General features: G+C 47.2%; 1 protein-coding gene across 1 annotated transcript; it reads right to left on the reverse strand.

Moving 5' to 3' along the window:
- Nucleotides 1–748: 748 nt before the first annotated feature.
- Nucleotides 749–24615, reverse strand: LOC119122149. The gene is made up of 4 exons (XM_037250355.1): nt 23230–24615; nt 22713–23190; nt 1182–1232; nt 749–1060 (listed from the first exon to the last, which is right to left on the reverse strand). Exons 1-4 carry the CDS (start codon nt 24384–24386, stop codon nt 749–751), a joined length of 1998 nt encoding a protein of 665 aa, XP_037106250.1. The 5' UTR covers nt 24387–24615.
- Nucleotides 24616–24824: the final 209 nt, after the last annotated feature.

Consider the following 24824-nt stretch of genomic DNA (forward strand, 5'->3'; position numbering starts at 1 on the left):
TCATGGGCACACAGGAGGGGAGGGGTGAGCACAAAGACACGCGAACGGAAACTATGACCGGGGACGTGTCGTGACAGTACCCCCCCCACAAGGGACGGCTCCCGACGTCCCAAAAAAAACTAACCCCCCCACGGTGTGCGCAGGGGGGGGCGTAAGCACACCAGTCCAAATTACCCCACTGGTCTGTGGCAGAGTCCGAACTGGCAGCAGCAAAGTCTTACCCGTGCACAGCGGCAAATGGGGAAACAGAACTGCGCTCGGCAGAAACTCTGGAACAAAACCGCAATCAGTGGAAACTCGGGAACAGAACCGCACTCAGCGGAAACAGAACCGCAATCGGCAGAAACAGAATTGCAATCGGCGGAAACTCGGGAACAGAACCGCAATCGGCGGAAACTCGGGAACAGAACCGTAATCGGCGGCATTCGGGGTAATAGAACCGCAATCGGCGGAAACTCGGGAAACAGAGACGCGCTCTGCGGCAAACGGAGAGTCAGAACCGTGCTTGGCGGCATACAGAGAGTCAGAACCGCGCTCGGCGGCAACTAGGAGGTGAAAGCCGCACGCAGCAGGAGGAGTCAGACGTGTGTTTCAGCAGTGGGAGCAGGGTCTTGGATGATAGCGGGTCCGGCATTGTTGGCACGAGGCCCGGCGATGCTGCGGGTCCAGTGACGCCTGGGGCCTGATGGCGGCCTCAAGTCTCATGGCGCTGAGACGAGCTCCAACGGTGGCCACGGGTCTGGCACCGCTAGGACGAGATCCGACGGCGGCCACGGGTCCAGCGCCGCTGGGACGAGGTCCGGCGACGGCTGCGGGTCCAGCGACGCTGGGGTCTGATGGCGGCCTCAAGTCTCATGGCGCTGAGACGAGCTCCAACGGTGGCCACGGGTCTGGCACCGCTAGGACGAGATCCGACGGCGGCCACGGGTCCAGCGCCGCTGGGACGAGGTCCGGCGACGGCTGCGGGTCCAGCGACGCTGGGGTGGATCCCGATGGCGCACGTGGGTCCGGCGTCGCAGATACGGAAGCTGGTGGCGAGGGTTGGTCCAGGCGCTGGTCGCTGAAGTGGTCGGATTGTTCTGTCGGGAATGAGTGGAGAAGGGCGACCAAATGCAGCTTGGACCAGGGTTTATTGAAGGGAAAGGGGAGTTGGAATGGAGGATGAAGGAGAACAGACAGACCAACTCGCAGACGGGAACAGAAACTAACAGAAACAGAGACAAAGACAGAGACTGGAGACAAGAAACGAGAAACAAGAACAATCCGACAGGGAGTGACACGCAGACAAGACTTAAATACGAGACATGCAACAAGAGGCAGGTGAGGGTGATTACACCGATCATGAGCACATAGGAGGGGAGGGGCAAGCACATAGACACGCGAACAGAAACTATGACAAAATGTACACACAATGGAATGACCGGGGACGAGTCGTGACATACCATCCTATCCGCAGGACATATTCTCCGTCAAGACTGCTACGGCCAACGGAGTGTCAGTGACTTTCCAACAAAGATGTAAACAGCTCATTCATGAGGACGGGACCAGAGTCGACATTAAAGAGTACAACAGGCTGTACTATCTGGATACCTACAGCACTGGTGTGAATGATCAATGTCATGCTTGTTTTACTGTACAAACCTGGCACAACGTTTTAGGCCATTGTAATTATGAAGATGTGTGTAAGCTGCAGCATGTTGTGAAGGGAATGAAAATCAAAGGGCCGCTAAATTGGTCGAATCTAAACTGCGAGGTTTCTATAAATGGTAAGTTTGCTCAGAGTCTGAACGGCATTCAGATGAGAGAGCAAAAGTAGCGCTTGGTGCACACCGATCTTTCTGGCCTTATTGAACCCGAAGCAAAAGATGGGTTTAGATATACTTTATCCTTTACGGATGATTATTCTGGTGTTGTGTTTGTATTTTCTGAGATCAAAGCGTGATACTACTAAAGCTACAGAGAAGTTATTTGCCAATGCTGCCCCTTTTGGAGAAATCAAATGCATTAGGTCTGATAATGGCACAGAATACACAGGGAAAGAGTTCCAAGCGCTACTGTGCAGAAACAAAATACGGCACGAAACCTCTGCCCCTCACTCACCCCATCAAAATGGGACTGCTGAAAGAAATTGGCAAACATTATTTGAGATGGCTAGATGTATGTCAATTGAGAGCAACTTACCTAAGGAGTATAGGCCTATGCTGTTATGGCTGCTGCAATAATACGAAACAGATGTTATAACAACAGATTCAAACAGACACTCTACTACATGCTAACAGGAAAGCAGCCAGATGAGGACATTTGGAACAGTGTGTTAAGCATACAAGCAAGAAAAGAAGATGTTAGACCCCAGGTGTGAAAAGGGAGTGTTTGCAGGGTTCAACAAGTATAGCCCAGCCCACCTTGTCTACTACCCAAGTACGGGGAAAGTTCTAAAGCACAAACTAGTGAAGTTTATTATGAACGATGGTGTTGTAGAACATGAAACTCAGACTGATTTAGATGTTTATGGTAACAGGGCTGTACTACCCATGCCTAATCAAACACTAAAACATAGTCTAGACCAGACATGGGCAAACTACGGCCCGCGGGCCCCATCCGGCCCACTGGGCCGTTTAATCCAGCCCGCCAACCCTGAATAAATTGTACAGTCAAACCTCAGTTTTTGACCACAATCCGTTCCAGAAGGCGGTTCGAGAAGTGAATCGGTCGAATTCCGAATCTATTTTTCCCATTACAAATACCGTTTTGGCCCGAATATAAGACGATGTTTTTGCATTGAAATAAGACTGAAAAAGTGGGGGTCGTCTTATATTCGGGGTCTAGACATTATACCCATTTTCACTTTTGCACAGCGGTAAGTTAAAGGTTGCTGGTATCGACTGAGTATGTTGCTCTGATCGTGTGCGTCTTTGACATAAAGTGAGTCAAAATTTCATTGTTACTACTGTCCACTGTTGTGCCGTTTGTCCGATCGCGGTTTGCTTCGTGTGCGCGCGCCGTTTGATAGACAGCTCCGGAGCGCTCCTTTAAGTTTGCCTCGCATCGTACAAGTAGCCGTTACGCAGCGGCACAGCGACTAACGGTCGCCAGCAAAACTTATTTTATTGTCTCGATCGATGACTTATGTTTGGTGTGTTGCCGAGAGTATTTCATTTATGTTTTTTTTTTTGCCAATAATTCAGTAAAGCAATCAAAACCGAACCACGTCTTCCCTCCTGTATTCTGACCGACACCCGGGGGTGAAAAGAGCATAACCATCCGAGCCAACTATACAGTCCTCAGGCTCCCCAACAATAGCGGTAGCAGTTTGCATTATTTTATTGCAATGTTTTTCCTTATTCAGATTTGTTTCAAGACTACAGTTAGACTTCACTTTGATGGTTAATGCAGTTATTGCAATTTTGTTGTTTTATCACAGTAGATTGGTTTATTTACATTTCAAAAACCAGAAGCCATTCATTTACAAATGTGATTGCACTTTAGTTTACATATTTAAATGTTCAGATATTAAAATGTGATAGACAGTTTTTGCATGATTTGAATGAGGCAAATGTGGTGAATTCTCTTCGATGGTCAGCTGGTCTTCCAAACAAACGGTGAAAAAGTGGCTGGCTTGGGGAAGGAAAACTTCAGTCATACACGGCTGATTGGGGAAAGATTTTATTCAACCGATGTCAGAGAGAAGTGTCTCGCGCCCTAGCCAAGATGTCGAGTCCCTTTGTCTACTCTCGCCCTAAAACATATACCCCCGCGCTTCCCTTCACTCGGGTGCGCGCACACGGGGCTGTTGGATGATCTATGACCCCCCAGTCAGCCTCCCCAACTCTACACGGTGTATATCTTGTCAGTTGTTAATGGAAACCAGATGTGTCTGGTGCCAATGAGTCTACGTTCCTGGACCAAGCCCCAAACAATCCCACACGAGCCTGACCTGAACATGACCCGGTCACACTTAGGCTTACTAGTGAGATATACATGATACCAGAATAAAAATTTACCACACAAAATAACATGCTTTTTCTCTCGAATATATTGTTATAATCATTTGTTTCAGATGTAATTATTTTCTGTATAAAAAATAAATTTGGTGTTCAAAAAGTCTTTTTTTCAAACTTGAGTCTTGAAAAAGAGGGGGTCGTCTTATAATGGGGGTCAATACGGTAATGGAAAACATTTTAATCCGTTCCAAGACTAAAAAAAAACGCCTCTTTTAAGCATTTTTTCATTTGCGCATTTTTGTCCGACCGCGCAACTGCAGCGCTACGGTTGCGCGTTCAGCGGTGCACCGCACTGGTCGCATTATTGTGACAGAGCCGTCGCTGAAATTCGGAAAATATTTTTAAAGTCCTGATGTACTTTCCAAAATTTAAGTGGACCTCAGTGCGCAGGGAGCTTAATTTGGTCCGATCGCGCAACCGCAGCGCGCCGGTCGCTCACTGTCGCATTGCTTTAAGAGCGTCTTTGTGTTTTAGGATGGCTTTACTGCTCCCACTTGCTTTCTTTGGAGGCATGATTAGGGGTTAATACAATCCTCAAAGTAACGAAAATACAATAACGAACGGAGTCAGTGGCCATCCGGGCCGCGCGGTCAGGTTTTCTCGGGTCCTTTCGGCTCATTTCGCGAGGTTCGACCTCTGAATTTTGTTCAACAACCGAAGCAAAAAATCTCGAATTTTTCGTTCGAATTCCAATTTGTTCGAGAACCGGGACGTTCGAAAACCGAGGTTTGACTGTATTATTAAACATTTTTTTGGGTCATTTCCCCTGCAATGACTGCGTTTCCCCAGGAGATGGGGAACCGCCCACGCATTTACTCCCGAAAGCTGTGTCAGAAAGCTCGGTGCACACTCACTGTGCTTGTATGTACTCAGTCGTACGGACCCGGTGCAGTCCGCGCTCGATTTCTATCAGTGCCAAATTTCGAGTGAGGCCTGTGACGTTAGCATTCTCGTAATTTGCGCGCTGAGATTTCAGATACAGTTTTACGCTAAAGCCACCCTCAAACCTTCCCCTTGAATCATTCCATTAAAATGAGTGACCCAAGGAAAAGAAAGGTGGACACTGAGTGCCAAGTGTTTAAAAAAGAATGGACAACAAAATATTTTTTCGCTTAAGTCTGATCAATGCCGGTTTGTCTGATATGATAAGAAACGGTTGCAGTATTCATGGAGTACAATATTAGCTGTAACTTTGCTAGGAAGCATGCTAACTACGCCAGCAGTCAACACATGAACGGGCGGCTACAGCGGAGAGGTTGACAGCTAATTTGAAGACTCAGCAATACTTTTTTCACCGACAAACTGCAGATCAAAAGTCAAGTACAGAGGCAAGTTTTTGACGCACCACCTGTTTTCGACTAATCTTAACTTTTAAAGTTTTTAAGGCCGACTTTAAGGAAGTGTTTCCCGTTTCCTCACCTCTGTCACCAGGTGTTTGTGAGTTAAAGCTCTGCTCTGATTTTCAGATATCCGTCACCGTGTTGCCGTTTTGATTTCTTTATTACTTTATTTAGATGTATTCTTTCACTGATTCTTTAAGATGTTGTATTTGATCAGAATGTTTGCCGTTTGATGTGATTTCGCCTCCGTGAGTCGTCACCTTATTGTGGTGGAGGGGTTTGCGTGCCCCTATGATCCTAGGAGCCATGTTGTCTGGGGCTTCATGCCCCTGGTAGGGTCACCCATGGCAAAAGGGTCCTAGGTGAGGGGCCAGACAAAGCACGGCTCACCCAAGCCCCTTATGACGAAAAACACAAATGGACTTCGTTTTCCCTCTCCCGGACGCGGGTCACCGGGGGCCCCCTCTGGAGCCAGGCCTGGAAGTGGGGCTCGAACGCGAGCGCCTGGTGGCCGGGCCTTCGCCCATGGGGCATAGCCCAAAAAGAAAACGTGGGTCCTCCTTCCAATGGGCTCACCACCTGTAGGAGGGGCCAAAGGGGTCGGGTGCAGAGTGAGCTGCGCGGCAGCCAAAGGCGGGGACCTTGCCGGTCCGATCCCCGGCTGTAGAGGCTGGCTCTTGGGACATGGAATGTCACCTCTCTGGCTGGAAAGGAGCCCGAGCTGGTGTGTGAGTCAGAAAAGTTCAGACTAGACATAGTCGGACTTGCCTCCACACATAGTTTGTGCTCTGGTACAAGCCCTCTCGAGAGGGGCTGGACTCTCTTCCACTCTGGAGTTGCCCACGGTGAGAGGCGTCGAGCAGGTGTGGCATTGCCCCGCGGCTGGGCGCCTGCACCGGTGAATGAGAGGGTAGCCTCCCTCCGCCTTCGGGTGGGGGGACGGGTCCTGACTGTTGTTTGTGTCTATGCACCAAACAGCAGCTCAGAGTACCCACCCTTCTTGGAGTCCCTGTAGAAAGTGCTGGAGAGCGCGCCTTCTGGGGACTCCATCGTTCTACTGGGTGACTTCAAAGCTCACGTGGGCAATGACAGTGAGACCTGGAAGGGTCTGATTGGGAGGAACGGCCCCTCCGATCTGAACCCGAGCGATGTTCTATTATTGGACTTCTGTGCTCGACACGGATTTTCTATAATGAACACCATGTTCAAACATAAGGGTGTCCATGTGTGCACTTGGCACCAGGACAACCTAGGCCGCAGTTCGATGATTGACTTTGTAGTCGTGTCATCGGATTTGCGGCCGCATGTTTTGGACACTTGGGTGAAGAGAGGGGTGGAGCTGTCAACTGATCACCACCTGGTGGTGGGTTGGCTCCGATGGTGGGGCAAGATGCCGGTCCGACCTGGCAGGCCCAAACGCTCTGTGAGGGTCTGCTGGGAACGTCTGGCAGAATCCCCTGTCAGGAAGAGCTTCAACTCCCACCTCCGGCAGAGCTTTTCTCACGTCCCGGGGGAGGCGGCGGACATTGAGTCTGAGTGGACCATGTTCCGCGCCTCCATTGTTGAGGCAGCCGACCGGAGCTGTGGCCGTAAGGTCGTTGGTGCCTGTTGTTAGAAAAATGTATATATATGTTATCATGCGTTCTCTAATCAATGCTTTACCGCAATATTACTGCAATATATGCTTGCTGTTTGGCCTTGCTGTTTTATGATGTACCACAGAAGAGAAAAGTTACGGCTGGGTCAGGAGAGAGGTTACAGCTGGGTCAGACAGGACGCAGCTGACAACTCAGCAAAAAGAAGACATCTACCGAGACGGTTCCTTTCTAACAAAGACCACTTTGTTCAACAACATGCCTCATTGCTGTCTTGCACCTCAGATGAACCTACAAGTGACCATCATTGTCAGGGTTTTCCAAACTATCTTGATCGTAAGATTATGTTGGAATGTATGTATCCAGTAATAAATAACCTAGCTTGTCCCATCCTACACAATGTCGTAAAGCATCCCTTGCTATGTTTTGACTAGAGGTCAAAGGTTTTCTTCTCTATCCAGTCCACTCAAATTCCTTTTCCCACATGTTCTTGTCAGTATGTAAACACCTAGTGATTTTTCCTTACGAGGCAAAGCCCACATGCTTTCCCCCTCCCCTTTAGGGGCTTTTGTCTCACGATTGTGGGTAGGGCAAATCCAAATAAAAAGAGCGGGAGTGCACACAGATATTTAGTGTAGTGAGATTGTTGTAAACTATCTGTACTGCACTCCTCGCGAGAAAAGACTTAATATTCTGTCTCACTTGTGGTTTGTTTGCTGTTGCTCTTCTCTTAATAGTTATTCAGTCAGCGAATTTAAACCTAACACCTGTCATGACGGTAATCCCCGAACCCGCTGGTGGACACCGGCGGTAAGGGATGCCGTCAAGCTGAAGAAGGAGTCCTATCGCGCCGTTTTGGCCTGCGGGACTCTGGAGGCAGCTGACAGGTACCGGATGGCCAAGCGGAACGCGGCTTCGGCGGTTGCTGAGGCAAAAACCCGGGCGTGGGAGGAGTTTGGCGAGGCCATGGAAAATGACTTCCGGACAGCTTCAAGGAAATTCTGGTCCACCATCCGGCGTCTCAGGAGGGGGAAGCAGTGCATCGTCAACACTGTTTAAAGTGGGGATGGCGTGCTGCTGACCTCGACTCGGGACGTCGTGAGTCGGTGGGGAGAATACTTCGAAGACCTCCTCAATTCAATTCAAGTAAGTTATTACGGAGCATGCGTGAGGATGCGGGCGCACCTGGCTGCCGCTTCTCGCTGCTCCGACTCCAACTTCGACAGATTTTTACCTTGATCTCAAGCCGGATTACCCGCCGAAATACCGAGGTTAGAACTTCAAAAACCTCGGTGTGATCTGTGTCCGCTGTGTGCTGGCTGGACTTGTTGGTGCCGTGAGACTTGGCGTGGGAGCCATTGACGCTACCTGGACGTGGTGGGCTCCTTGGCGGCCCTGCATTGCCGGCCGGCGCTGCCGCGGCTTCCTGCCCCCAGGGCTTTGCCCGGCTCGCCGTCGTCGAGGACGACACCGTCGAGGACGACACCGTCGAGGACGAAGCCGTGGCCACTCGCGCTTCTCACCATCTGGCTTTCGGCTGCGGCTAACGCCTCCACTCATCTCCAGGATCCGCCACTTTTCCACGTCCGTCATGGTACTCCATTACACGCCCGCCGAGCTTCGCCGACTCGTTCCCGCGCTTCCTCCTTCCGTGGAGTTGGTCAGCGCACTCCGAGACCTTGCCCTTCTTCGCCGACCCCCCTATATCCACCGCAGATCTCGCCGAAAATTAATTTACTCTTCAAATACCGAAAACTGTATTCCAACAATTTGGACTGACCGCAGCTCACACAACGGCTTCCACACTTCCTCCTTACGACATCACACCAACTCACGTCATCAGAACTCATCCTCTGCGAACCTTTTCAACCTCCTGACAATCCCAACCACCTCCCCACCGGCTTTAAAACTAAAGCCCCTGAAAATCGCCCTCTTCAACACACGTTCCCTCAACAATAAAAGCCTTATCCTCAACGAATTCATCATAGACAACAAACTTGATCTGCTCTGCCTAAATGAAACATGGCAAAAACCCCTGGACTATTTCTCACTAAATCAAACCACCCCTTCAGGATACTCTTACTTGGACAACCCACGCATTGAGGGCAGAGGGGGTGGCATCGCTGCTATTTTTAATCAAAACCTCAAACCCCGCGCCCTGTCCCTCCCCTCTGCCCCATTATTCGAACATCTGGCTTTTAAACTTCCAGGACCTAAACCCCTCATTACTGTTATTATTTCCCGCCCCCCCAAACCAAACCCATCTTTCCTATCTGACCTCTCAGAATTCATCACTGCACTTTTCTCTGTTTCATCATCCCTCCTGCTTCTTGGTGATTTTAACCTGCACATTGATTCCCCTGACTGCAAACATTCTATGGACTTCCTGGATTTCCTCAACTGCTCCGGCTTCACTCAACACATTTTCTTCCCTACCCACAAGCATGGACACACCCTAGACCTGGTCTGCAGCACTGGCCTCCACATCCACAACATTTCTAGCTTCGACCTCACCATATCTGACCACCTAGCCATCTTATTTGATATTGACACCCCCACCCCCGAACCAAAACAAAACCGCACAATCATCTTTCGCAACCTTAAGTCCATCTGCTCAGACACTCTCTCCACCTGCATATCAGAAACCCTTTCCGCCCTCACCACCCCGGAAGACCCAACGCCCACGGACCTTGTCAACACTTACAACAACATTATGTCTACCTCCTTCAATACAGTGGCTCCTCTGAAAACCAAAACAGTCACCTTTACTCACTCCGCACCCTGATTCAACCCGGAACTCCATAAACTTAAGAAACAACTTCGACAGCTAGAACGATTATGCAAGAAAACCGGCCTCACAGTCCATGCCCTCGCTTTCAAAGACCTTATGCATCACTATAAATCAGACCTTAACAAAGCCCGCTCATCTTACTACTCTGGTATCATCCACTTTGGTTCTTCAAACTCCACGTTCCCTGTTTTTGACCATAAACAAACTCCTCAAACCCCACAACAATACTTCATCATCATTCACCCCAGAGAAATGCAACACCTTTTTGTCATTTTTCAACTCTAAAATAGAAAACATCTACCGCCAGCTCTTATCCTCCCCCTCTAGTACCCCACAACCTGAACCCACATTCTTTTCATCATCCGTCCCCCGGCTATCAACTTTTCTCCCATAACGTCTGCTGACCTCTCCCAAATACTCTCCACCATGAAATCCTCTAACTCCCCGCTGGACCCCATGCCATCCCAACTAGTTAAAGACTGCCTCACCCCCATTGCCCCACTCATCATAGACATCATCAATTCCTCCCTCACCTCTGGCACAGTCCCCTCACCTCTTCAGCTTGCAGCCATCACTCCTCTCCTCAAAAAACCTAGCCTTGACCCTGAGGACCCCAATAACTACAGACCCATCTCTAATCTCACATTTATATCAAAATTACTGGAAAGAGCCGTTACATCTCAACTCAAGACCCACCGCCTTTCAAATAACCTGTATGAACCATTCCAATCTGGTTTCCGTACACACCACAGCACTGAAACGGCCCTACTTAAAGTCACTAATGATCTCCTGCTTTCCTCAGACTCTGGTTCTCTCACTATCCTTCTCCTCCTTGACCTCAGTGCTGCCTTCGACACAGTAAACCATTCCATTCTTCTCAACCGCCTAGAATCCATCGGCATCACCAACACCGCCCTCTCCTGGTTCAAATCCTACCTGTCTGATAGATTTCACTACATCACCATTGACCAACACAAATCCTACACCACCCCTGTTGCACACGGAGTCCCTCAAGGATCAATTCTGGGCCCCATTCTTTTCACTCTGTACATGCTTCCCATTGGACACATCATCCGCCGCCATGGTTTCAACTTCCACTGTTACGCTGACGATACTCAACTCTACATCTCCACCAAAACCATCTCCCCTGCCATTATCTCCCCCCTCACTTGCTGCCTCACAGACATTAAAGACTGGATGACCCAAAACTTTCTCAAACGAAACAGTAACAAAACGGAATTCATCATCTTCGGTCCTAAATCCAGCCTCCCCACCTACCACAACTTCACACTCTGCATTCATGGCCACTCTGTCACTCCCTCCCCTCTAGTCAGAAATCTTGGACTTTATATGGATCCCACACTGCATATCAACCATGTCATCAAAACATCCTTCTTCCATCTACGAAACATTGCACGCCTACGTCCCTTTCTCTCCACCCCTGCAGCAGAGACATTAGTTCATGCATTTATTACCTCCAGACTGGATTACTGCAACAGCATCCTGTACGGTCTCCCCTCAACTGTCCTTCACAAACTGCAATATGTTCAAGACTCTGCTGGCCGACTGCTCACCCGCTCACCCAGCAGACAGCACATCACCCCTGTCCGCCGTCATCTTCACTGGCTCCCCATAAAACAGCGCATACATTTCAAGATTCTTGTCGCCACATATAAGGCCCTAAACATCTTTGTCCCCCCCCCTACCTATCTGAACTCCTTCTCCGCTATACCCCCACCCACCGACTCCGCTCTGCTGACGCCAACTTGCTCACACCCATTACCTCGACCAAATACCGGACTATTGGGGATAGAGCCTTTGCCATTGCTGCCCCCACTCTCTGGAACTCTCTCCCCCTGACCATCCGCAATGCTGATTCCCTGCACTCCTTCAAACACCATCTCAAGACCCACCTCTTCAACTCTGCATACAACCCCTAACGCTTCGTGTGTATGTGTGTGTGTGTGTGTGTGTGTGTGTGTGTGTGTGTGTGTGTGTGTGTGTGTGTGTGTGTGTGTGAATTTTCTATGTAAAGCGGCTTTGAGTGTTTAGAAAAACGCTATATAAAACCGATCTATTATTATTATTATTATTATTATTAATTCACCTACACGCCTTCCATTGTGGAAGCAGGGCCTGGAGACTCTGAGGCGGACTCTCCAAGCTCTGGGGACGAGGTAGTTAAAAAACTCCTCGGTGGTAAGGCCCCGGGGGTGGATGAGATCCGCCCGGAGTTCTTAAAGGCTCTGGATGTTGTGGGGCTGTCATGGCTGACACGCCTCTACAACATTGCGTGGACATCGGGGACGGTGCCTCTGGATTGGCAGACTGGGGTGGTGGTTCCCCTCTTTAAGAAGGGTTAGGGTTAGGGTTAGGTAGGGTTCTTCAGGCCGTGATCTCCAGCTCTCACTGGAGCGGTTCGCAGCCGAGTGTGAAGCGGTCGGGATGAGGGTCAGCACCTCCAAATCCGAGTCCATGCTCCTCGGTCGGAAAAGGGTGGAATGCCCTCTCCGGATTGGGGATGAGATCCTGCCCCAAGTGGAGGAGTTCAAGTATCTTGGGGTCTTGTTCACGAGTGAGGGCAGAATGGAGCGCGGGATCGACAGGCGGATCGGTGCAGCGTCGGCAGTAATGCGGACTCTGTACCGGTCCGTCGTGGTGAAGAGAGAGCTGAGCCAAAAGGAAGCGGCCGAAATGAGTTTCCTCTGCAGGGTGTCCAGGCTCTCCCTTGGAGAGAAGCTCGGTCATCCGGTAGAGACTCGGAGTAGAGCCGCTGCTCCTCCACGTTGAGAGGAGCCAGGTGAGGTGGCTCGGGCATCTCATCAGGATGCCTCCTGGACGCTTCCCTGGGGAGGTGTTCCGGGCATGTCCCACCGGTAGGAGACCCCGGGGACGACCCAGGACGCGCTGGAGAGACTATGTCTCTCAGCTGGCCTGGCAACGCGTTGGGATCCCCCGGGATGAGCTGGATGAAGTGGCTGGGGAGAGGGAAGTCTGGAAGTCCCTCCTAAAGCTGCGGCCCCCGCGACCCGACCCCGGATAAGCGGAAGATGGATGGATGGATGGATGGATGGATGGATGGATGGATGTGATTTCGCCTCATAAAATAAACATCTTTCATAAATCTGACCTGCAGGCGCTGAAGTGATGGAAACAGTTATTTATAATAACAGTGTCGTATTTAATGAGAATTAGTGATAGTAGTTTTTTTGGTGAAATATTTTTTTTAATGCTGTTAATAAATGCATTTGTTTTCAAAAAGTTTTTATTGAATATCCATGCTTTACTACCTACTAAAGACCAAAACCTTTTATGCAATGACTGTCATCCCGTTATGATTTGTGGGTTGTTATTGTCTAGTCTTTTTTGTTGTATTGTCACTTCCTGTTTTATTTTGATAAGTAACTCTCCTCTCGTTTCAGTCCGTGGGCCCTTCCTCTGTACGTCAGTCTGATTGTCTTCCCTGATCCTAATTGTGTGCACCTGTGCCCTTGATCCTAATTGTGTGCACCTGTGCGCTACCCTTCTGTGTGTATTTAGTCAGCGTCTTCCCTTGTCTTGTGCCAGTGCGTCTTGTCTCGTCAGGAGTACTAGCGATCACGTAAGCTGAAAGATATTTTTGAATACCTTGTCTAGTTTTTTGAAGAACCCTTTTATTCTCGCTTTACCCAGAGAACTATTTAGTTTTGGGTTTTTTTGCCTGGATTTTCCCTCTTCGAGGTGATTTAGATTTTTCCCGGCTCTCGCCTGTCAAAATAAATTCCTGTTGTTTTTGTCACTCTGCATCCGAGTCCTCTCCTTGTTCCTAGCCTGAAGGTACGCACTGGGCAGGCATGGACTCGGCAGAGTCAGAGCAGCTGACCGCTGCGTTACGCTCCCAGGCATCGCGGCTTGCCCAACACCAGGAGCAAGTGGAGGCTCTGGGTCTTGGAGTTATAGGTTAATAGAAGAACCTTGAAGTCACATCTTAAATTGACCGGGAGCCAATGTAAATTGGCTAATCTTGGGGCAATGTGATCAAATATTCTTGTCCGTGAGAGCATCCTTGCAGCAGCATTCTGTAGACTTTTGATGCTGGACTTAGGAAGACCAGAGAATAATGCGTTACAGTAGTCCAGGCGCGACGTGATAAACGCATGTATAATAGTTTCCGCATCACCGGTCGAGAGGATCGGACAAATCTTACCAATATTACGAAGGTAAAAAAACGCAATTCTGGTTATATTCTTAATGTGCTTTTGAAAGGAGAGCGTTTGGTCTAATATTACCCCGAGATTAGTTCCAGTATCACTCCGAGTGATAGTACGGTTATCTATAGTTATAGTGGTTTCCTTAAACAAGTGTTGATAACGAGCTGGACCAATTATCAACATCTCAGTTTATTCTGGGTTAAGTCGAAGGAAGTTGAGAGACATCCATTGCTTGATCTCCGCAAGGCAAGCCTCAAGATTACATCAGTCCCGCAGATCTGTCATCGATAGGCATATATAATTGGGTGTCATCCGCGTAACATTGAAAACTAATATTATATTTACGTATTATGTCCCCAAGCGGAATCATATAAATATTAAATAGAATTGGTCCGGGTACCGATCCCTGTGGGACACCACGCGTAACATTATAGAGCTCAGAGGACGCATTGCCATGGACCACTCGGTGCGTCCTGTCTGATAGGAATAGAACTAGCCTAGTGCTGACCCTGAAATACCAACACAACTTTTAAGACGCTCTAATAAAGTATCGAAGGCTACAGTGTCGAAGGCAGCACTAAGATCGAGTAATAACAATACCGATGAAGTGTTTGAATTCATAGCTATGAGGAGATCATTAGTCACTTCAGCAAATGCTGTCTCAGTGGAATAATTAGCTCTAAAACCAGACTGAAAAGATTCATATCGATTATTGGCGACCATGTAATCAATAAGCTGCTGCCCTACTACTTTTTCAAGGAGTTTTGCTATGAATGGGAGGTTTGAAACTGGCCTATAATTACTGAGACAGTCCGGGTCGAGATTTGGTCTCTTAAGTAGTGGTTTAATGATAGCGGTTTTAAAGGCTGTTGGCACTATCCCAGAGGAGGGAGACAGATTAATTATATTTAAGACGGACGGTCCTAAAATTTGAAATAATTCTTTAAATAGTTTGGCTGGAAGCGGGTCGAGTAAACTCGTTGTTTGTTTAGCCGCACTAACCAATTGTGTAAGCCTTTCAAGGGACACGCTTTTAAAATTTGAGAGGGTTATTGCATGATCGTCAGTGCCGGTAATCGGCGGTCTCGACTGAGCGATTGGAATGGTCATCTTGATCTCATCCCTAATGGATTCAATCTTTCGAGCGAAAAATTTCATGAACTCGTCAGCTGAGTAGAAGGAGCTATTGGGGGTCGGCTGGCGTAGTGTTAGCTTTGCCACTGTATCAAATAGGTATTTAGGATTGTTTTTATTGAGATCAATGACTTGCGAAAAAAATTTAGTTTTTGCTAAGATAAGCGCATCTTTATATTTTAGGAGGCTGTCACGCCATGCCTGATGGAAAACCTCAAGTTTGGTTAAACGCCATTTGCGCTCATGCTTTCTACATAATTGCTTACGTTTACGTGTTTCATCTGTGAACCACGGAGTCGGCAATCTACGGCGAGTTTTCAGACATAGCGGCACCACAGAGTCGATGGCATTTAACAATGTCGCATTGAATTCATTTGTAAGTGTCAGGGTCCGGGGTGGCGTACCTTTTTTGTCCACAGGGAGCAACTGTGAGCAGAGTGGCAGAGTGCAGAGGGCCCAGGTGGGACTCATCAGGCTCGTTAGAGGAGAGCTCTTAAGGAGCATGCTGTCAACTGCTCGTCGCCTGAGTGTCCCTTCGTTGTGATCTTCGCCACGGTTCAAGATTCAAGATTCAAGAGTTTTTATTCGCCATGTTTGAGCGTGCCAAACAAGGAATTTGACTTCGGTAAAACACACCCTCTGTTCAACATTTAGGTGGCTAACAACACTCAGGACATGTGAATAATGGCAAAAACAGTGTAGACAGATTCAAAAAGGTGTGAAGAGCAGGATGTTATTGCACAGTAATGACTCTGAGACTCTATGAGTGGTGTGAGTTCATCAGAGCAACAGCCTGGGGGAAGAAGCTGTCTCTGTGTCTGCTGGTTTTGGCGTACCGAGCTCTATAACGCTTTCCGGAGGGGAGTAGTCCAACAGACTGCAACCTGGGTGAGAAGGGTCTGTAGAGTTGTTCCTTGCACGTTTCCTGGTCCTGGACAGGTACAAGTCTTGGATAGATGGGAGGTTGATTCCAATGATCTTTTCTGCAGTCCTGATTGTCCGTTGCAGTCTGTGCTTGTCTTGTTTGGAGGCTGATCCAAACCAGACAGTGATGGAGGTGCAGAGGACAGACTGGATGATGGCAGTGTAGAAGGTCTTCAGAAGCTCTCGCGGCAGGTTGAACTTCTTGAGCTGTCTCAGGAAGTACAGCCTCTGCTGGGCCTTCTTCCGGACAGAGTCTACGTGGCCGGTCCATTTCAGGTCCCGAGAGATTGTGGTTCCCAGGAACTTGAAGGTGTCTGTGGAGAGAATAGTATTACTGCGGATAGTGAGGGGTAAAAGTGGTGAAGGGTCTCGCCTGAAATCCACTGTCATCTCCACGGTCTTGAGCGGGTTCAGCTCCAGATGGTTTTGGCTGCACCAGTGGACCAGCCGCTCCACCTCCTGTCTGTACGCAGTCTCATCACCGTCCTGGATCAGTCCGATGAGAGTGGTGTCGTCTGCATACTTCAGGAGCTTCACAGGAGAGTCACCTGTGGAGAAATCATTGGTGTAGAGAGAGAAGAGCAGTGGGGAGAGGACGCACCCCTGAGGGGCTCCAGTATTGGTGGTCCGGGTGTCAGATGTGATGCCCCCCAGCCTCACACGCTGTCTCCTGTTGGTCAGGAAGCTGGTGATCCACTGACAGGTGGAGGCAGGCACCGCAAGCTGGATGAGCTTCTGTTGGAGGATGTCAGGAGCGATGGTGTTGAACGCCGAGCTGAAGTCCACGAACAGGATCCTGGCGTACGTTCCTGGGGTGTCCAGGTGGTGCAGGATGTAGTGCAGTCCCATGTTGACCGCATCATCCACTGACCTGTTTGCCCGGTAGGCAAACTGGAGGGGGTCAAGCAGGGGGCCCGTGACCTCCTTCAGGTGGTTCAGCACTAACCTCTCGAAAGATTTCATGACCACAGATGTCAGTGCGACGGGTCTATAGTCATTCAAACCTGTGATGGCGGGCTTCTTGGCCACTGGAACGATGGTGGAGCTCTTGAAGCACGAGGGCACCTCACACAGCTCCAGAGAACGGTTGAAGATCCGTTGTGCCTCTAGCTCCTCGCTCATAGTTCTCGCCTTGCTAGTTCTTCAGATCCTCTGGTTCGCAATCCACCCCGTCCTGGCTGAACTCCTCACGCTCCGCCACTGCTGCCCGGCTCCGTGCTCCTGGCTCCGATCATCCCGCTCTACCTCCACCGCAGCTCCTCCAATAAACACTCCTCACTCATTCTGGACGTCTGAGTTGGTTTTTCTGCATGTGGGTCAAATCAATCGCTAAAACGATGACAGTAAGATTATCAATAGAGCCGATATATGCGGGAAATATGGCAGTTGCCGGCGACAGTAACTCAGATACCGCAGTTGCAGTCATGGAGTTAATATTACGGCTGCTGTAATTCTGATTGCACTCTTGTCTTTGAAAAAAAAAAGTAAAATTTCAAATTTTGTTCAGTAATGATCAGACATAACAGTAGTGTATTCAAGATTCAAGATTCAAGAATTTTTATTCGCCATGTTTGAGCATGCCAAACAAGGAATTTGACTTCGGTACATCAGCCTCTGAGGTTGCCAGTCCTCGGGATAATACCAGATCTAAGGTATTTCCATTCTTATTCGTTGCTGCCTGTACGGCTTGCGTAAAACCAAACGTATCAGTTAAAGTCTGAAACGCCGAAGTAAGTGGCTGTGACGGTAAATTCATGTGGATATTGAAATCACCCATGATTATCATATTATCTGCATTTGTCACGAGATCAGCCACGAATTCTGGAAATTCATCCAGGAAGCCAGAGTAAGCCCCGGGTGAACCGTAAATAACAGCAAGATAAAATGATGGTAAAGTGGTGGATCGGACAGTGAGAACTTCAAATGTTTTAAATACGTTAATCGAACGAGGCCTAAATCTAAGATCGGAATTTGAAATGAGGGCGACACCCCCACTCTTTTTTCGAGGACTCACCACATGCGAGCTCACAAAATTTGGAGGCGAGGCCTCATTAAGTGGCAGCAGTTCATTAGGTTTTAACCAGGTCTCGCAAAGACCAAAAACGTTTAGATTATGTTTCGTGATGAGGTCATTAACGAGAACTGCTTTCGTATGAAGTGATCTAATATTCATAAAACCGAGTTTAAGTGTAATCGGTTGATCATGGTTCGTATCTATCGAAGGATGTTTAAGCGAAATGCGAGTAAGATTGTGTTCTCTAGGCCTGACATCAGCTCTCAAATGTTTATTAGCGCGGTGGGATGATACGACCGTGGGAATTTGATAGTAAATATTCGGTACACATGTAAAATTATCTGAAACAGGCACCGTTTCATCAGCAAAACCGGTCGGGGTGGAGTGATTGGATTTGTCTACTACCTCAGTAGAAAGTATGTCCACGTGTACCGTAGCACTATTCAAACTGTGACGCTCTAGTCTACACAAGGAGCTATGTGCATGCTGGGAGTCTAGCCTAGCGCTAGTTAACTTTAATTTAACAGACTCCAAACCCATCCTAACAGGTGGCCTTGTCACCTGTGCCCCGGCCTGCTCTAAAGTGAGCTGTCATTAATGGCTCAAACAGTAATCTATATTTCTTGAAAGAGTGAAGGCGCTTTCACGGTTAGGATGAAGGCCGTCCTTCCTCAGCAGGTCAGGGCGGCCCCAGAAGGAGGACCAGTTATCTATAAAATACAGTCCCTGCTTTTTACAGAACCCAGCCATCTATCGATTAAGGAAGACTAATCTACTAAACCTCTCATCAGTGCCTCTCCCAGGCAGGGGGCCAGAGACAAATACTCGATGCCGACTCATCTTTCTGGCGAGATCACAAGTCCTCGCTATGTTTTTCTTTGTGATCTCTGATTGCCTCATCCGAACATCATTGGCGCTGACGTGTATCACTATGTCCGAGTAGCTAGTGTTGTTGGACCTATGCTGTTGACTAGGCCTATTGCGGTGTTATTTTCATTCATGCGTTATGTCAAATCTTAGAGCTGTAGAAAAACATTTTTCTTTTTTACCATGTTGAATTTCTTTTTACCATGTTTTTTATTTTTATTTTTACTGCTGTGTGTTTTCTACTTTATTTCTACTCATTAGTAATGTTTTTAAGAACTAGCTGAATTTTTTCTTTTTTGTAATAAACTATTGTGACCAACAAAGGGATTGTTTTTCTGTGTTCATTCAATTAAAAATCACAAAATCTCATACCTGTATGCTTCATTAACCGTGCCACAGTCTGATATGCAGCAGACCACATCTAACAATGGGTGGGGAGAGATGTCTTGAAAAGCTCTATTATAATGCTAAGAATCCAGCTAGTTTTGGGGGAGAGGCACGCTTACACAAAGCAGCGACTGTTAGCTGTAAAAACACTAATATTAAAAAAGTGAAGGAGTTTCTGTCAGATCAAGATGCTTATACTTTTACACAAAGCAGCCAGAATAACTTTTCCTAGAAATAAAGTTTTTGTTCGAGGTCCTATGAGACAATTTCAAGCAGATTTATGTGATATGCAATCATTAGCACGCTACAATGATGGATATAAATATTTACTGACCGTGATCGATATTTTCTCCAAACGTGCATATGTATGAGTTTTGAAAGCTAAAACAGGTACGCAGGTCACCAAAGCATTTGAAGATGTCTTATCAGTTAGCGGCACACCATTATGACTCCAGACAGATAAAGGGAAAGAATTTTTTAACAAACATTTCCAAAAATTAATGAGACAGCATAATATTATACATTTTGCAACGTCTTCCGATACAAAAGCGCAGACTGTTGAACGATTCAACAAAACATTGAAGTCACGCATCTGGAGGTATTTTACAGCTAAGAACACACAACGAGACGTCGATGTAATTCAGGATTTTATTGTCAGCTATAATGACAGTTTTCATACTAGTATAAAAATGACACCAAATGCCGTAAACAAGGATAATCCAGGGCTGTGGACTCGGTTTTTGCACCGAGTCCGAGTCCGGCCTCTTGACCACCGAGTCCGAGTCCGGCTGTCCATTTTTTCTGTTAATTCATGTGACTGCTTAGTCTTTATTCAAGGCTAATTTAGATCGAAATCTAAATAATTACAACAGTTTTGTGATGGCTTTGTCTTTATTAAACATATAAACGAATACAATAAACAGATACTTTCAAGTTTCAATTCAACGACTTGAGTTTGTTCTTAGGAACAAAATCACCTCAACCAAGTCAGCCTTCATCGCGCCGCGCTGATCAGACATGATAAACTTGAGCCCGGAAAACAGGCGCTCTACGCTGACTTGGCTGATTGGCATTGCTGTTAGTGTCCGAGTCGCTGCCTTGAGGCCAGACGGATAACGATCAGCTGTAACAAATGGGCTCTCTTTCATTCGACCAAGTGCCAACATTGCCCCAATTTCTTCATCTATGTCGGTTGGCGAGGTGGCGGCCGACAAACGCCGGCGGCGCTCAATGCTGTCAAGTTCTTTTTCAAACTCATCCTCCTCCGTCGATGTGGACAGTATTCCTACGCGCATTCTCAGCAGCATGATGAAAATAAAATTGAACGTATTTTTTTGATTGTCGGACTCGGTGGACTCGGTCAAAATCAGCACCGAGTCCGAGTCCGGCAAAAATGACCGAGTCCGAGTCCCCGAGTCCGAGTCCACAGCCCTAGTTTTCACCAACCTGTATGCAAACAACCCTTTCCACCGGGGGAACAAGTTCCGTTTCGCTCCAGGTGAAACTGTGCGGCTTTCCAAACTAAGAGGCGTTTTTGAGAAGGGTTATTTACAAAGTTACACGGACGAAGTATTCAGAATAACACGTCTCCATCGCGTTCCACCCGTCTACAAAATATCGGACTTGGACGGTATGCCTATAGAAGGCAGCTTTTACCAAGCGGAATTACAAAAAGTAAAAATTAAAAAAAATAACATTTTCCGCACACAGAAAATTCTTAAATCACGCACCGTGTCAGGCAAACGCGAGTTCCTCGTCCACTGGGTTGGCTGGCCGGCCAAATTCGACAGTTGGGTATCCGCAAAGAGCGTTAAAAAGCCCTCAAGAGCGTGGCGAAGCCACACCTTCAAGCCGCTGCTAAAAACATAGCAACGGATGTAGCAGGGCGGGGTCATAGAGAGGATTCACCGGAAACCCGAAACCACTCAAGAAGGTTCCGGACTTGCACCTTTATCACGCCGAGGGCTGCACCCTGGTGGGCGGAGAAAAAGGAGCGTTAAAAGAAAAAGGCGCTCGGCCGATCTCAGATCAGTTATCAAGAAAAGGCGGAGGAGACGGAGGACAGATATTTTCTCTTAAAATGGCCCTTCTACATTTTAAATCCCAAGAGGGGATGCTATCAAGTCTCGACATTTTTTGCCCCCCCATGACGCAACTCTCCATCGAAGACGGTTCTTATGTGGAATTTCTCCCTTTATCCGCCATTGTGGACCAGGGTCCAATCGAATTTTTTATACCCGGGGACGGCTCAAAATATTTAGATTTATCCGACACATTACTACACCTGCGTTTAAAAGTAACACGTAGAGATGGGACAAATCTACCGCCGCAAGAGCAAGTCGGCATTGTGAATTTCCCGATAAACACAATTTTTAGTCAATTAGATGTTTCGCTGGGCGGGCGGCTAATCTCACAATCTAGCGCCACACACGCCTATCGGTCCTTCATTGAGTTATTGTTAAACTTTTCAAACGATTCTTTGGAGTCACAATTCACAGCAGGAATGTTCGCGAAGGATACAAGAGGCCGTATGGATTCTATCGCGTTCGAATTGAGTTTTTCCTTGCCCTTTTGGGAGCTTAAGATCAGGGGATGCTTTGAGAATAATTGTCAATTTTTTGTCTATGTGAAGCCCTTTGAGACTGCTTGTGATTTAGGGCTATACAAATAAACTTGACTTGACTTGACTTGAAGGGGCGGGGGCCAATGAGGGTTTAGTTAGACGCGCGCAGCTGATAGCAGGGTCACGTGAATTCCACCTAACGGGTCCGCTTCATGGAGATATTTTCTTTTCTGAACGCCATCTATTGAATAATGTGGATCTGCGCCTGAAGTTAACTAGAGCTCCTTTTTGTCTCATGAGCGCTCCAGACAGCGATTCGTGTCTCAAGATACTAGGAGCATCACTGTTTGTGAAAAAAGTAACAGTCTCACCAGCCGTAGCAATAGGCCACGCCGCAGCTTTACAGAAAGGTAACGCATTGTATCCATTAACCAGAATCAATATGAAGACATTCTCCATAGCTCAAAACACGCGGATTTGTCATCAGGACAATCTCTTTTTCGGACATATCCCTAAACAAATTGTATTAGCTATGGTGAATCATAACAGCTTCATGGGACGGAGAGATTTAAACCCGTTTAATTTTTTGCATCATAACAACTTAGCCATGAAGGTCGACAAATACCTGCCAAAGCTTTTCAGCCCAATTTCGAAGCTGGGTTATGTACACGCGAATTTCATAATTCATACACAGCGACAGGGCGTTTTTTGAAAGATTTACCTCTTTGTATCGATCAACAGGATTTTAGTCAAGGCTACTTACTTTTTGTTTTCAATTTAAGTCAAGCGGATGACTCAGGGGCTTTGTCATCCGTAAATAACGGTGTTTTAAGACTAGATATGTGCTTCCGTATGTCGTTACCGCACACAGCCACGCTTATTGTATACGCGGCTTATGAGTCCTACAATCGAAAGCTTTTCGCTGATAAAGTGGAAGAATTTCACATCGTACAGACCTGAAAACAGACGTTCAAAAAATTCCTCAGATTTTGTCACAATTTTTGTGTTTGTCATGTTCTCACGCTGCACGAGTTTTCCCCATAGATTGTTAAGACAGAGTTTTGAAACTTGTCTTTTTCCCTGGTTTACAGCAATTTTGGAAGGGTCTAGTTGGATACCCTGATGAATTGCGTACCCTTCTATGTATCTTTCTCTATCAGCCTGATTGACCACGTGCGCCGGATAACCTGAAGATTCCTGTTTACCTTTTAGAAATGTTCGCATATAATCACGGAAAATTGTGTCGCTCGCTCTTGTGGAATGCCATACTTCTGTAACATCTGCAACCGTGTAGCCGAGATCAAGTGCCTTAACAAATTCAGGGGTTGTCCAAACACCTGTTAACGATCTTTGCTCATCACTATGTGTACACGCTGTCTGCTGGTTGTTACGCTCAGCGCATGTACGACACAGTGTGAAGACGAGTTTACCTTTAGCTGTTTTGAAGGGTAAAACAGGAAAATACAAACCACGGGGTGGGTTGACTGTGGCGCTGATGAAACCGAAATACGACCTGGGGTCTTTAAAATCACCGTGGATAATCGTTGGATGACCGATAGGGTAGGTGCCTGTACTATTGATGAAAGGGTATAATGACGTCACATCAACATACAACACACGCTCGTCAGGTTCTGCCGTGTATCTCAAAACGAATGTGTTTGTTTGACCCCCAAAAAGGGCCTGCCTCGGCTTGAGCGGTGTAGGAAATTTGGCTTTTTTCAGGAATTCCTTCACCTCTATGTTCAACTTTTGCATTTGCAGCCATTCGTGCTCCCACATAATTACAAGGTGCACATCCTGTTTAAGCTGTAGTTCCTGAATTTTCTTTTGGGTGTTATCAAACCTCTCATGAAAGGGGCGTTTTGTTGTCGGACATATTTTAGAGAGGTCGTAGCATTCTGCGCAGCCGTGGTGATAACAACCAAAATACTCAAAAACTATTTTCACGCCTCCGATTTCAGAATATCCGTCTACCGTGTAGTTAACTATCTTAACCTCGGCCCCGTTCAATGCATGCCTAATGTGAATATTTTGGCTATGCATGATCCATTGCAGGTATTGAATAGAGTCATGCGAAAAAGCTTTGGACTGACGCATATAGTTGTCTGAAGGTGTAATGGCTAGTGTTTGATGGGTTAGGAAATTAGGGCGAAAAACCTTCATGCACGCAGAGGCTATTGTCACAGCATTGAATGGGTCTGTTCCGGTGGCCTCAAAAAACTCACTCCTGAATTTCTCACACCCTTGCATTAACAGGTCAACGTCATTCTCACAGTAGGCTATCGCCTGTTTAGCAAAATCGAACACACCGCTAGCTTCTTTGGCATACCATTCATCAAACGTAGCTTGTTGAGAGGGTGACATTCGCTCGATATCGTAGTACGTAGGGTCAGGGTGACACCCTACGTAGTTTAGATGTTCTAAAGAGCTGAATTTGTGTGGAAAATAACCCTTTGATTTATCTTCAAACCCCAGGGCCTTAGGCATCGCACTTAGAGGCATCGTCAGGAATGAGAGCGAGTCTATGAATCGAGATTTTGTGTCTAAATCGACAAATGATAGAACTTTACTCCCTTGCATCAGAATGTCAAGTTTGATACCTAATTCAAGATGTATGAATCAAAACCTCTCGCATTATGTGCAACAAATGTCGTTTGTTTAAACCGGGGGTTTCGAAAAAATCTGAGAAATTCGTCAACACAATCTGTGCCAAACCACTGTTTCTCCAGTCTATTTGATTTACAGCAGATAAGAAAAGGTTTGTGTAAACCATCTGTATCTACATAGGTTTCGAAATCGTAGTAGACTACATTTTACATTTTAGTAGACAACTCGGAGCCAATAATTGCTGACTCTCCTGACTCTACTAGAGGAGGCTCCACAAGCTATTGTATGTCAAATTAGGTGCAGCAACACTTTGACTAGCTCCTTCAGATGCCTTTTTTCTCAACAAAACTCCCCCCTTGATCCCTAGACGCACTGGTTGATAGCAAATCTAGCTCAGATGTATCACTTCTT

This window comes from Syngnathus acus, chromosome 4 (genome assembly GCF_901709675.1).
Source record: "Syngnathus acus chromosome 4, fSynAcu1.2, whole genome shotgun sequence".
Classification (NCBI taxonomy): domain Eukaryota; kingdom Metazoa; phylum Chordata; class Actinopteri; order Syngnathiformes; family Syngnathidae; genus Syngnathus; species Syngnathus acus.

What these genes read in the sequence shown, in the direction of transcription:
- LOC119122149 (XM_037250355.1), bottom strand. Translation starts at nt 24,386, where the DNA reads ATGCAAGGGAGTAAAGTTCTATCATTTGTCGATTTAGACACAAAATCT. An exon ending in TCAGCGAAAAGCTTTCGATT is followed by an intron (nt 1,233 to 22,712) that starts GTAGGACTCATA and finishes TCTTGTCTCCAG; the next exon opens with TCTCTGTCTTTGTCTCTGTT. An exon ending in CTGTTCCCGTCTGCGAGTTG is followed by an intron (nt 1,061 to 1,181) that starts GTCTGTCTGTTC and finishes CGACCACTTCAG; the next exon opens with CGACCAGCGCCTGGACCAAC.